Below are 14,380 nucleotides of genomic sequence, written 5' to 3'. Positions count from 1 at the left end.
TTAAGGGTATACGATGATGCATTTGTGTTTCACAATATTCGTTCCCTTTTTTATTGTCACATAAACTGACAGAAAATCAAAATGCATGGTTTTGTAAATAAAAGATTAAATGATACCTGCTCAAATCATATCAATGTTTAAGGAATAGGGTTGCACAACATTTATCTTGGCCTACATACACAGTGCGTAGTTGTAAGTTTTCCTGACATGGCAGTTTTATTCAATTTTGTGGTTAAAACCCACGAATTTCCAAGTGACATCGAATCGGAGATCGGACAAAGGCCAACATACATGTCAATTCATTTGAAACAATCTTGTGGTCATCTTAAACAGGGTCTCTTTTCTATGATGCATTCATATTAAACCCAAAACTTCTTATATATAGCTTATATTCTCTGTGTGTCCCATACAGCTTAGAACAATCGATATGTGTGCTCGTGTAGTCACAGATAATTTTCCTGGGTGGGAGGTTCGGATTTCTATGCAAGCCAGAAATGTATTCGCACGCACAGATTTATTTTTGTGTATACATTCAATGCATGAATGAATTATGATAACTAGAGTATTGTTCATTCAAGATACTGGCTGAGTTACTTTTTATTTGACCAACACCATGTTTTTTTCTTACACCCGAAATCAAATGGTCCGTGCCTTAGTTCGATCGAACTCTGTGTTTAATATGTAATGGTACAATTCAATTGTACACAATGATAACAAAAGCCAAACCGCATAACTGCGTGATGCATTCCTTCATATTCAAAAATAATCACATTCATCTAATCTATTTATTGCGTAAAAACTCGATGACGATGATGTCGATGTGTTGCAGCGACAGTAATTATAAATAGACAATACAACTTAGCCAAGTTCACTAAAGAATGCAACAACTCATAGAATTATATTAAGCTTTTATTAAAATATCAAGTGGCTGGGATTATAAGTAGTTGCAAAGGCGCAGGTGGACGAACGGACATTATGATCAAAACAGTTATATAACAAAGCTAAAAAAAATAATCAATTGTTATAACTCGGACTCATTTCCAACTTCCGGTGGGCTTGGAAAAGTAGGCGGTGATACAAACTCCAAGTTACCACTATTGTCAGCTGTCAAATTTTGACTCGGTGGATACATAAATATACTCTCTACTTTCTGTTCCCTCTCAGAATCAGATTTTGACTCGGTGGATACATAAATATACTCTCTACTTTCTGTTCCCTCTCAGAATCAGATTTTGACTCGGTGGATACATAAATATACTCTCTACTTTCTGTTCAGAATCAGATTTTTTCTCTACAATTACTTCAGCATCAAACTCCAATCAATGATAAAATGGTCGGTAGGAAAAAGAAAGAATGAGCCGCGCCAAATAGAATGATCAACAGCATAATTTTAAAGAAAGACTGAAATATAAATGATTTCGAAAATATAAGCATAGAAACTCCTATTAAGGACGACAACGCACCGTTGGATATTGGCGCGCCTGCTTTTTTTTTTATTGCACCCCGTACCCCCTCCTGTCGATCTGTAGAGCGAGTGTCCATAAATCCATGACAGATATGTGCACTGAAATCGACAGAAAATCCAACGCTCATCAAAATATGAATCATTGTTAAAAAACTTAAGGATAAATCCCAAAAGTACATAAATCCAAATAACCCAACCAAAATCATTATTAAGGTCACAGTTATAAAGAAAATGAGCACAGGATGTGGCAAAAATATCGATGTCACGAGGAATATGGCTACCACAGTCATGCCAAGGTTTAGTACTGTTTCTGGCAAAATTGTTTGATACTGTTAAAAAAATATGAACGCGGATGAGTAAGCAATGACTGAGTCAAAAGCCGAGTTTTTAACAAGTTTCCGCATCCGGGACATGATGTCATGATAGCTATTCGTGTCAGACGTATCTTCGGTAAACACAAAAATTCTTGAAGCCTTAATTCGACCATCAGTCTTATCAAATATAACATCGTTTTGAAAGATAGGTGTTACAGATAAGAAATCGTTTTTTAGGTGTTTTAAAAACACGAGCTCTGAAGAGTTGTCAAACGATAGAGTTTTTCTGTACGCGCTCATCCAATTCATCGTTTTAGTTGAATCTATCATTGTGTCCATCCCAGCATATTTCTCGAGTTTTTGCATAATGTCCCAAGTTGTACTACCCGAAAAGTCTCCTATGTGCTGAATGATCAAAGATATTGGAATGCTTTTGGGAAAGTACTTATCTTCTATCTCATTATAATTGAAGAGATAAGATTGTTCCGGTACCAGAGCATTGAGAACAAGTCCCTGTTCAAAATGAATTGCACCCCAAATCGATATTCCGACATAATTAAGAAAAACAACAATAATGACAACTTTAGAAGGTCTAGTTAAGACTAATTTCGAAATGAATTTTTGTGGATATTTTTCCAATGGTCCCTCAATATCCTCTCGTTTCTTTGGTCTACTGCCACTGCACATACAGGATTTGATAGTTTTTGTCTTTATTTCTGTGGGTTTTTTTTTCAGATTGTGTGTATTTCCCGGTACAGCAATGGGTACCTTTTGCAACTCTTCTTTCGTGCAGTCATACAACCCATACAAAATGTAACATAATTCAGGTAACACAGGAATACCGCAGCCCTACAAATAATAATGAAATCTGATTAATGGAACATTTAAAAATTAATGAAGATAAGAAACTCAATATCACCACGTGCTATCCCTGAAACGTTGGATTAGTACTATTCATTTTTTATTGTTTTAGATTCTTTCGGGGACACATATTAGCGTTCACACTCACAGCGCTTTTAAACGTGTCGCCATGTACACTTTTTCACTTTTGATCTTTAGATATTGTCATAATTCTTGAATTACAATGATGTCTAATCAGTCAATCACGAGACAAATCGACAAAAAAATCTTTCAGAGGTTGTTTGTTTTAAATATGACGTAATAAATTAAAAAGTTAAAAAAAAAGAGAAAGGAAAATGATGGTTATTCTAGGAGTAACCAGTTCATTAACCTTGGTTCCACTGATTACTCTTACAGATTCAAATGACTTTCGCTTGTTTAATAATCAATCCCACGTGGAACTGATATCAGCTATGGACGTCTTCGAGATCTAGAAAACCTTACATTCAACGATTAAGCAGATAGAGAGTTCACATGCATAATGCATAACCCCTGACGAATCATAACAAAAGAAGGTGAGAGTAGATTTTTTACATAGAGCCTCGCGGGGTGCAACGTGATACGACCGTAGCATGTCGAACTATGTTCTTTGGGGCAAGTGTGGACGCAGTATTTGTTTTTAACACACTTCAAAATATGAACTTGCAGTTCGTTATGGACACAACAGCTGATATGGACACAATAATGCACCAAATTTGAAATTTAATTTTAAAAAAAATCGAAATCGGACTAAAAATTAAAAAAAAAACATTTTTTTTTGGGGGGAAAAGGGCGGGGCAGGCACCTTATAATTCAAAAACCGTAAGAGACATCTGAAATCTGATTGAATAATGCGGGCAGAGATATTCAAAAGAAACCCTCCATAAAATCAAAATCGAACCAAATATTACAAAAAGTAGTGGCCCCTATGAACACTTATATCTCAAAAACCGTAAGAAATATCTGAAATCTGATTGAAAACATTCAGAAAATATCCAATGACAAAAATTCTAAATCGATCGGACCAAAAATTAAAAAGTTTATTTTTTATGCGGTCGAATGTTGTTCACCTTTAACGCCAAAATGGTTAAGGATAAGTCAATTCTAATGAAAACACCTATTTTTTTCTCTTTTAGCCCCATATTTTTAAAAGGGTGGGGCAAACATCTTTCAAAAAACTATTGGATCCTCTGCCATGTCCTTAGGAACAATGAAAGTCAACGATAACGACAGGGTGATACCTACTCCTGCAGTGCTAAAAAAAGTCGTATAAAAAGAAATGTACGAAATGGATGTAAATAAATCTTAAAGACGTCAAAATCTTACAGAAACCTTTATAATACACAAGATTTCTCATCATCGGAAAGTCAATATCACATGTTTCATACCTGTAAAAACACAAAAGTTCTTTACACTGAGGAATGACGATGCTGTTCCTACGAAGAACGCTATCAGATCTGTTAAAGTAGTTATAGTGATACTGACTCCACCGGTTTTCATGACTTTCTGAATTCGGTCGTCGGGTTCCATATCTGGATCATCGTCATAAGTCTCCGCCAAACCCGACAGCAATACACACATATCATCAACACCAATGCCTATAAATACAAAAGTGAAACGTTACGATAGTAACCTAATTACAGACAGGCGTAATTGCATAATAAGGAATGTTATTTCTTTAATTTTAACTTCAAAGCGTCCTAACAAGGGATCTGTTTTCTTCCTGCCAAATAAACATATTAAAAAGTATAAAATAAGACAAGATACGATAGTTTTATTCCCCAATCATGGACCCTCTCGGGTAGAAAAATTAATACAATGATTACAATGATTTTAGAAAAATGTGCAACTATAGGATATCATTATGAATAGCAGATTGGAATGTAGTCTAAAAAGTTGTGTATATAATAGAAGCTTATATGATTACAAACACTGTTCTAAGTAACATTTTTTTTATTTTACACAAATAAAACGTTACATCAACTTTTTGAGTGAATGACGTGCTAATAAACTAGGTTCATGAACTATGTCGTACCTAGAATCAAGAACGGCATCACTCCTACAATTGCAACGACCTTGCTATGACACGTACTGATTAGCCCAATAGAGCCAACTACAGACAAAATTGTCGCTAATACACCAGCTTTTGCCAGGTTTTGTTTGTCCGAAATACATTGCCAGTTTGCAGTAGCTAGACTAGAGTACAATATCATGAAAACAAAAGTCAAGACGAAAAGAACGATGTCGTCATCAAGATGCGAGGAAATCTCGTGACCTAAAGACTCACTGTGAGCATAATACAGAAATGTCCTATTAGTGACCATTTCTTTCGTCGTATTTAGAAATGATATCATCCACAGTTTAACCGTTTCTTTTGATGTCGAATCTGTTCGTAAATTAAATCTAAATTTAAAATAAGTAGCAGAAGACAATGTCCCATTTTCCACAACTGTATCACCAAATGCGTTTTTTTATTGACGTTGAATCGAAAACCGGGTAAGAAATGTTGTTGAATTGTATACTGCGCTGAAACTCTGCACTGAATAGGACGTCCCCGGTGACAATATAACGAGAATGTCTCCAGGGGCGGGTCCAGGTAAGGGCGTAATGGGCGTACGCCCCCCCTTTAAAAAAAAAAAAAAAAAAAAAAAAAAACTATCGTTATAATCTGCTAGTATTGTATTGAATGATGGCAATTTATCATATTCATTAATTAAACACATACTCTGATTTCTTTTTATACTGATTCCCCAATTTGATGGGTCATCATCAACCGTAAAATTTCGTTTCTCGGAGTCCGGCGTGTTCGACTCTGCGATTAGTATCCATTGTTGTTGATGTGATAAAGAATTCGCAAAGATGTCGATGTCAAAAACAAAACGTCAAAAGACCTTAAAATCGTATCAAGGTGTCTTGGACACCTTTTTTAAACAACCAAAACGGTAAGTAAATCAGTATAATACATGAATTTTGGTTGTTTTATGTGACACTAACTTCGATTCCCCATAGCCATTCTAAATATACCGGGGGGGGGGTATATTACTATATATACAATACTGGGTATATTCTGACAAAAGGGGTTGTATTTTCAGCTAAATTGTCTAAAATGGGGTTATTTTTTCACGCGTTGCCTTGGAAGGGGTCACTCAGATTTGACTATGATATCCAGAACGGGGTTCAAACCTATGATTGCGTTGGATAAAAACCGCAATTTTTATACGTGTGCATGCAAAACATTTCTTGGTAGAGTGGTATAAATACAGCACAAACAACATTTTCCGTCGGTCCGTCCATCCCGGTGGTTTTAATACAATAACTCGAGAACGGATACACGTTTTTAACATTTGCACAGTTCAATGTAGTTGTTTAGTGTTAATATTAAATCCATGTTTAGCAAAATCTACGAACTATTTTTGTGAGAAATTACAGTTTTATAGTACACTATTTGCCATCCCCTTATGCGTGGCGAGGTATCACTTGTATATGTTTTGTCAGTATACTATATAATTACCCTTTAAACCTTCTCAGTCTTTATATACGCAACTCCTGCTACATTAGAGACATTCAAGAATATCTCCCCTGAATTGTCTTCCATCGGCCACGCGTCAGAGGGACATGGAAATGGTGGCCTCTGTTCGTCCGTCACACAGTGACTATTTTGTGTACACAACTCCTATGAAACCTTGGACGGATTCGTTCATTTTTTGCAGGATTGTTTAACATGACATGTAGTTGATATCATTTCGCACCATCATTATAAATGTTTCATTTAATTCTGTATGAGTTATGGGACTTGATTTTTTTGGTTCGGGGGGAGGGGGGGCGACATTTGGCTACGTGTATAGCAATGACATGCACTTTAACAAGAATGAAAAAATGGGGAAGTTCCGTTACAAATGTGTTAAGTGTATCATACGTGTCCGTGTAATTCATATGTTAACAGATTTTGTTTTTGCATTCTAGGCTGGTTTGCAAAGGGTCAATGCATCAAGGTGATATAAACGGCGGTGGACGACAATGTACGTGCATTGCATTGGCTTTCATGTTGGATAATACTATTCCAAAGACTAGAGATGAAATAGATAATATTCTTCTAAGAGGTACTGACTTGTACCATAAAGTTTGTACTACCGATGGCTACATGCTAATAACAGAGTTTCCGGAGAATATTTTTATTGAAAACGAAAGTTTCTCTATTACAATGAAAGATCCGATGAGTGGACTTGTGGAACAGGAAAGTGACAATTCTGACGCTTTAACATTTACTTTAGAGTCTGCATTACACCAATCATTAGCACAGAGTGAAACTTCTTTCATTACACTTGGAAGTAACCCTGGTTCAACTATCGGCTTAAAAAAGGCTCAAGGGATACTTTATTGTATTGATTCACACAGTCGCAATGATATGGGACTATGTGTTCCATCTGGTAAAGCTGTTGTACTGTCATTTTCCTCGTGTTCAAGTTTGATATCACATATCAAAGATTTAAACAAATCGATCACAGACCGATTCGCTGAATCACAGTTTGAGATAACACCCCTGGTCAGTTCTAAACTAAGAGTGGTCGACTCTGACGTAGTTGGAGACGTCCAGGCGTCTAATTCACCGCGATCCACTGACTATGAGACTGACATACCAAATATAGAACATACTAGCCATGAGATGTCAATTGATGAAGAGTCTACGTTCCACTGTGACAACGGAAGCAACAATAAAACTTCGGGTAAAGAAGTGGATGAGTCTTTTGTCTCCATCAATGAAAATAACGTCGAAACTGCAGATACTCAAAATGATGAGTCATGTATGTCCTGTAATGACAATAACGATGAAACTTCCGGTACTGGAGATGATGAGTCACCTATCTTCAACAATGAACGCAACGAGGAAACTGCGGGAATTCCAGTTGACGATACCTTTTGATCGCAATTATCAGATGATATTGGAGTCATTGATGTACATACCCTATCGGACGATGTAAAATTCAGGATTTTGTCTAATCGGTGTCCGGAACCAGGCTTTAAATTTCCGTTTAAATTATATAACGATAAAAGATGCAAAAGCGGAACTTTTAAAAGATCTTGTTGTCGCGATTGGTTTGAGCAATTCCCATTCATAGCATATTCAAAGTTGAAAGATGGGTTATATTGCCTTGCTTGTAAGTTTTTTCCGGACACATCCGGTCGCCGACCAAGAGTGTTAGTTACAGAACCATTCAATAAATGGAAAGACACCACTGTCGATTTGAAAAAGCATGCACAGACTGGTAATCACGCTGACTCGATGGTTAGATTGAATGGGTTCAAGAAATCGTGTGTCAATCAGTCACACAGAATCGACGTCAATCTGCAATCGAATCATGCAGCAATCATCGCTAAGAACCGTGATATAATCAGATCTATGCTTAAGTGTTTAGAGTTCTGTGGAAGGCGTGGAATGGCGCTTAGGGGACATCGGGATGATGATACAGGCCATAGTAAGAACAAGGGTAATTTCAAAGAACTTATTCAATTTAGAATAAATGCGGGCGATACAACCCTAAAACAACATTTTGAAACGTGTTCAAAGGTAGCAACCTACACATCAAACACTTCTCAGAACGAGTTGTTAACTTGCATTAAGACATACATTCAGAAATCTATTGTGGAAGAAGTGAAGTCCCAGCCTTTTGGTGGATACTTTGGAATCCAATGCGACGAGGTATCAGACACTAGCAATTGGGAACAGTTAGGACTGGTTTTACGTTATGTCGTCGATGGAGTTCCAGTAGAACGCCTGCTAGAATTTATTTTGGCCGAGGAAACCACTGGCGAATCCCTTTGTAATCTTGTCGTTCAGTCCCTCGCTAGTAATGGTTTGGATATCCAGTTATGTAGATCGCAGACTATGGATGGGGCAGGAAATATGTCAGGGAAAAACGTTGGATGTGCCGCACGGTTAACACGAATCTCTCCACGCGCAATGTATCATTATTGCGCTAGTCACAATCTAAGTTTAGTGCTGTGTAAAAGTTGTAAGGTTACAGAAATCCATCTCATGCTAGATTCTCTCAAACAACTCGGGATATTTTTTAAATATTCCCCTAAAAGAAGCCGACGACTAGAAACGGAGGTAGAAGATATTAACAACAATCGACAAGAAAATAACAAAATTTCTAAATCAAAATTCAAAATCTTCTGTGAAACTAGGTGGACAGAGAAACACGCCACACTCGACACATTCGCGACAATGTATGAGGCATTGGTAGCATGTTTAGAAGGCATAAGCTCCAATGAGGGACGTTCGTGGGACCAAAAGGCTATTACGGATGCTCATGGCATTCTGTCCAAGATAACAGATAGTACATTTATTATTTGCTTCCAAACAGTACACAACTTTTTTGGTTATGTACGTGGAGTAAGTTCTAAGCTTCAAGGCTCATCTTTAGACATTGTTGAAGGTTATAAAATGATCGGAGCTGTGAAACAGATCATCGATGAAACCCATAAAAATGAACAAGAGTTTGACTTGGTTTACAGTAATGCGTCTGACATGGCAGTAAAGGCCGGACTTGATGAGCTTAAAATGCCCCGTCGTTGTGCTAGACAGACACATCGTAACAATGTTCCCGCTTCATCAGATAAAGAATACTTTAAACGGGCAATCTACTTACCTTATCTTGATGAGCTAATTCAGCAACTTGATATGCGTTTTGGTCAAGAGGCTGTCTCTGTTGTTCGTGCCTTGTCAATTTTGCCTTTCCGAGTTCACCTCATTTCCGAAGAGATGGAGAAGGATGTTTATGATTATTACAATACTGATATGCCTTCGCCTGAAACATTCAGGCAAGAGATGAGACTCTGGAAGTCGTTTTGGGAAAATCAATCGGACAAACCAGAGTCAATAACATCAACCTTAACTGATGTAAGGGCATGCTCGACTTTATTTCCAAACATCATGAAAGTTCTCTTCTTACTTGCTTTGACGAGCGTCACGTCAAGCTCCACCGAAAGAGCTAACTCATCCCTTAAGTTGATCAAGAATGATTTGAGAAGCACCATGAAGGAGGATCGCCTAAATGCTCTGCTTCTTTTGTATATTCACAGAGACATTAAACTTGATTTTGATAAAATTATTGACGATTACGCCATGAGAAATCCACGTAAAATGGTTCTTATGAATCCACTCTAGTAATTGAAAATGAGAGTCCGTCAGTATTTTTCTGTGTTCATTTTAGGTTTTGCGTCAAGGTACATGTATACTAGATATATGTATATTTCCACATTAAAGCAATACTCAGAACGAAAGAACTTTATTCTTCAGTGTTTATTTGTCTTGTATCATGTGTGTCGTTCAACGAAACCCGAACTTAATCAAAAATAGAGGGATTACTTCATAATTTGATGCTAAATTGTTGAAATTCAGGAGCTTCTGATTTTCCCCATGGACCCTCAACCTTAATCACGCCTCTCGTTCATAAAATCCTGGCCTAGGTATTGAAATGTTAAGTTACTCCTTATACCCTTGAGTTTGGAATTTCTCGTTATTGGTCTACTGCTGTTAAGATCCATCCAATCATTTTAATATACCATAGACAATTAATGGAGAAAACTCGGCATAAAAAATGTCACACCCTGACACTTTAACTATAAAATATACATGCTCCAAGTCAGGAACCGTTACATTAGTGCAATTCTCTATTATTTTATGTTTTTAAGCCAAAAAAGGTCCAAAAATTTTTTCGCCTCTCTTCGCTCGGCGAAATATTTTATTCTACGCCCCCCCTTTCAAATATCCTGGACACGCCCCTGGTCTCTTTGCACAAACATCTTCATAACGAAAATTAACCAGTCCCGTCTTTAGTAAACGTTTTATTCAGTATATTTGTATAAACAACTATGTCTTCTTTTGAAAGAATGTTTCCTGTTTTGCTTTTAAAGATGACATCTCCGAAACAGCCTGCCCCACTTAGACTGTGCGGGAAGAAATTGGTTGCTGATTTATCACCGAACAACTTGTTGACGGTGCGCCTATCTTCAGATGCTTGACTGTACTTGGGTGTATATATTCGATGTCCTCTTCAGTTTCCATTCTGGAAATACCCAAGAAATACGTTAGAAATCAACGACACAACAATCAAAGTCCAGGCATTATTAGCCACAAAAGCACCATACCGACTAAACCAACGTTCTGTAAATTGCTCGACTTTATTGTAGAACCCTAAACACCCCATACCTTGCAACACAAACCATGCAAAGATATGAATAGTTTCTATTAATTTGCTGGTGTACAATAGTCAACTAAAGCTTCTAAAATATCAATTACATAATCTGTTCTGAGGACTTCTTTCTAAACAAAAATAATGCGTTGAAAATGTCTATTTAAATACATGTAGATTACATAACCATACTGTTATCGTGAATGTGTTTTGCGCCACACAAATTCAATGGTATATGTGACTAGGAAGTTCTGAATTATAATAGAATCATTCGACCGAAATATTGAGTATTCGTTAAATAAACAAGAGGCCCCCAGAAGCCTGAATCGCCCACCTGGTTAAATTTTTGCCTTTGCCTTTCAAGGGCAATAACTCTAGGAAGGAGTTGTCCGACAATTCTGACTCCATGAAGATTTTGGTAGAATTCATCATAAGGATCATTTCATCAACTGAAAGTTTCATTCTATCTATTACTGTTTTCAAGATATTGGCTGAAAGCTGCTAAAAACATATTTTTTTGCCTTTCAAGGGTAATAACTCTTACATGGAGTCATCTGACAACTTTGATACTGGAGACTTTTGTAGGCCTTTTAATAAGAATCGTTTCTGCAATTGAAAGTCTCATTCTATCTATCATAATTTTCAAGATATTAGCTGAAAACTGTAATTTTTCTCCTCTCAAGGGTAATAACTCTTACATGGAGTCGTCTAACAACTTTGATCCAGCTCACGTCAACTAGTGCATTGAAATTAAAATTTTATTACTAGAATATCTGTTTGAAAACTGATTTTTTTTTGTGGTAGCATCGAATGGAAAAGGGCACAACTATTTTGATAATAAAATTTGTTTAAATACTCTTTTGAAGACATTTAATTTAAGTGAATGTTCAATCATTTCATATGAGAATTCTAACTCGCTATAAAGATTTATTTTGCTGTGTCATATTTAGTTGGTACAAATGTGTCGTTCGAGAATATTGTTATATCGGCAAAGTGATTTAAAAAGGCATTTTTTTGATAATTCTATGTACACATGAAAACTCCTTTTAAAATACTATATGAAACGACTTACAAAAGTTCAACAATTCTATTTAGATAATAACAAATATTTTGAAAGTAATACATGATATAAATGTAGAAGTATAATTTGGATTGTATGGTTAAAGTTAATTCAAAAGGTACTTGAAAATATGAAACCGCCCTGGTATAATAAGAAATATACCTCTTTTGGACTCTATGTCAGAATTAAATTATACTCAAATGACCAGGTAACACAATGATAATTACACTGTTATTCCCTGCAAAAAAAACAAAACAAAACAAACAAAACAAAAAAAAAAACAAAAAAAACAAAAAAAAAAACAATAACACATTTACAGTGCCTGTCGTACATCAAAATCTGTGTACTCTAAAATTAAAAAAATGTAAATCCCATAACCCAGTAAAATATATCCTCTGTGACAGCTGCATGAGAATTTCACCAGAATCAACGTGGCATTTTTAGGACCTTATTTAGTTCAAATCAATCAAATTATCCTCCGGACAAAGTGCACATTGTGGTACAGTTTCAAAGATATCATTTCTGTTTTGCTCAAGTTATCATCAACACACAAGGGAAATGCTTGTTTTTGACCATAGCTATTAATCAAATTAAGCCACAACCCGCAAAATGGCACCTTGTAGTTCAATCTAAAAAAGATCTATTTAGTTGTACCTGGTACTCCAGGAAAATGCTGGTTTCTGGTCTTTTTAGCTCATAACTCCTTAAAGTTTCAAAACCAGTCTAACCTTAGTGGTATATAAAATTGTAGAGTAATATCAATGACATTCACTTGCTTTTATTTAAATTACATGTATACAGTTCAATTCTATGAAATGTTTGCTCTTGGCTCTAATGGTTGAGGTCATATCTCCGAAAATCAAAACCGACCTTCCTTCTGGGTTTGAAACCTTGAGCAATCAAATAAATACTTATATTACATGTAATTATCACAAAAAAACTAAGTGTCTATGGGCATGCATTGACAACAAAGAAAAGTGTAAAAACATTACGTGACTGTCACTACAAATTTTGCCAAGTCGAATAAAAATACAATTCATCAAATTTTATTAAAATTTGCTGAAGAGTTTTCAAGTAATTTTATGTCGTGTGAACAAAGACAGGGTTCTTCAATTTTTATCTTGAAAACCATGCACAATACTTGCAGTACATGCTGTAGCTACAGTTATAGATGGAAAACCCTTTCAATTAAGACATCGACAATTTTTATACTGGGCTGGGATTTTCAATGCTGTTAAATGGTTTTTTTCTACTCTTCTTAAAACTATTTTTTTTTTTCAATAGCAAATGAATAATTCTTTTTTTTCAGGAATATGGCAAATTTTTTTACCAGTCAACTTACGATAAACAATAAATGGAAAATATCACATAGATATCAAAGGAGGGCATGTAAAAGTAAAGATTCAGTTCAATCAGAATTAGTAGATTTGAACCCCCTCCCGCCCCTAAGAAGTGACAATCCTTTTCAAAAAAAAATGGGACGGGAATTTCAAAATCAGGATTTTTGTTTACGTCATTTTCTTGTATTTAGGCCTTATAACATACAAAACTTTCAATTCTTGTTGACCAAAATATTTCTTCTCTGAAACTGATGTGGCTATGGATTTAGAGCGTGTTTATACATCAAATAGCTAAAATTAGGCTAGCAAGTATTTAGTAAGCAGTAAAAATTAAAAAAAAATAAAATCCTGCCAACCATCCCATATTGTTGGTGAGGGTGGGACGAAATTTACTTAGCCTAAACAAGGCAATGCCTTGTATATAGTCTGAAATTGGACAAGGAGCTGATTTTTTTTATAAACCATAACAAAGCACGAGAAAGTCTGGGACTCGTGCAGTCCAGGAAGCTTCCCCTGCGATAGCACGAGAAAGTCTAGGACTCGTGCACTCGTGGAAACTTCCCCCGCGATAGCACGAGAAAGTCTGGGACTCGTGCAGGCCGGGAAGCTTCCCCTGCGATGGCACAAAAAGACTCGTGCAGGGAAGCAGCCCACGTCACAATCAATTATGCATAGCCAATTTACCCAAGTCTACCCATTCTGTTGCCTTGCTTATTCCAGTCTCGAGAGTGTGTGGTGATGTTGCTATCTGTGCGTCTTAGTATATGGTCTATCCATCTCCATTTACGCCCCTTGATGGTGTCAGTAGTGGGTGTTTGGTTGGTACGTTCCGATAGCGCTGGTAATTTATCAGAATTGTAGAATCTGTCTGAGGCATTTGTTTACTAAGACCTGTTGGTCTGTTCGGTTTTCTTCGCCTGTTTCCAAGTCTCCGATCCATACAAAAGAACTGAGTTGATATTTGTCTCGTATATTCTGAGTTTTGTTTTGAGGCTGATGTTTCTGCTCTTCCAGATTGGTCTTAGGGTTACAAAAGCTTGTCTGGCTTTTCCAAGTCTCGCCTTGATGTCATTATCGGCGCCTCCATTCTTTGAAACGACACTGCCAAGATAGGTGAAGTTGCTAAC

At 36.4% G+C, this 14,380-nt stretch overlaps 2 protein-coding genes across 3 annotated transcripts; one reads left to right on the top strand and one right to left on the bottom strand.

Moving 5' to 3' along the window:
• Positions 1 to 891: 891 nt before the first annotated feature.
• On the bottom strand, positions 892 to 5,633 carry LOC148615602 (patched domain-containing protein 3-like). 2 transcript variants are annotated; one of them, XR_015922018.1, is made up of 4 exons: positions 4,694 to 5,633; positions 4,047 to 4,256; positions 2,548 to 2,628; positions 892 to 1,564 (listed from the first exon to the last, which is right to left on the bottom strand). XR_015922018.1 is itself a non-coding variant. In XM_088581994.1 (3 exons), the coding sequence occupies exons 1-3, from the start codon at positions 5,010 to 5,012 to the stop codon at positions 2,603 to 2,605; spliced, it is 555 nt and encodes a 184-aa protein (XP_088438120.1). In that variant the 5' UTR covers positions 5,013 to 5,633; the 3' UTR covers positions 892 to 2,602. The 2 variants fall into 2 exon arrangements, 1 of the variants encoding a protein (XP_088438120.1); XM_088581994.1 differs by having other exon boundaries at positions 892 to 2,628.
• A 2,306-nt stretch (positions 5,634 to 7,939) lies between these two features.
• Positions 7,940 to 9,826, top strand: LOC148615601 (52 kDa repressor of the inhibitor of the protein kinase-like). Its single transcript, XM_088581682.1, has one exon. The coding sequence runs from the start codon at positions 7,940 to 7,942 to the stop codon at positions 9,824 to 9,826; it is 1,887 nt and encodes a 628-aa protein (XP_088437808.1).
• The last annotated feature ends 4,554 nt before the right edge of the window (positions 9,827 to 14,380 follow it).

Source organism: Perna viridis, chromosome 5, assembly GCF_037379345.1.
Source record: "Perna viridis isolate PV_CMFRI_1.1 ecotype Kerala chromosome 5, ASM3737934v1, whole genome shotgun sequence".
Lineage (NCBI taxonomy): Eukaryota > Metazoa > Mollusca > Bivalvia > Mytilida > Mytilidae > Perna > Perna viridis.
Note: the sequence above shows the minus strand (reverse complement) of the source record. Positions and strands in the feature narration are given on the sequence as shown.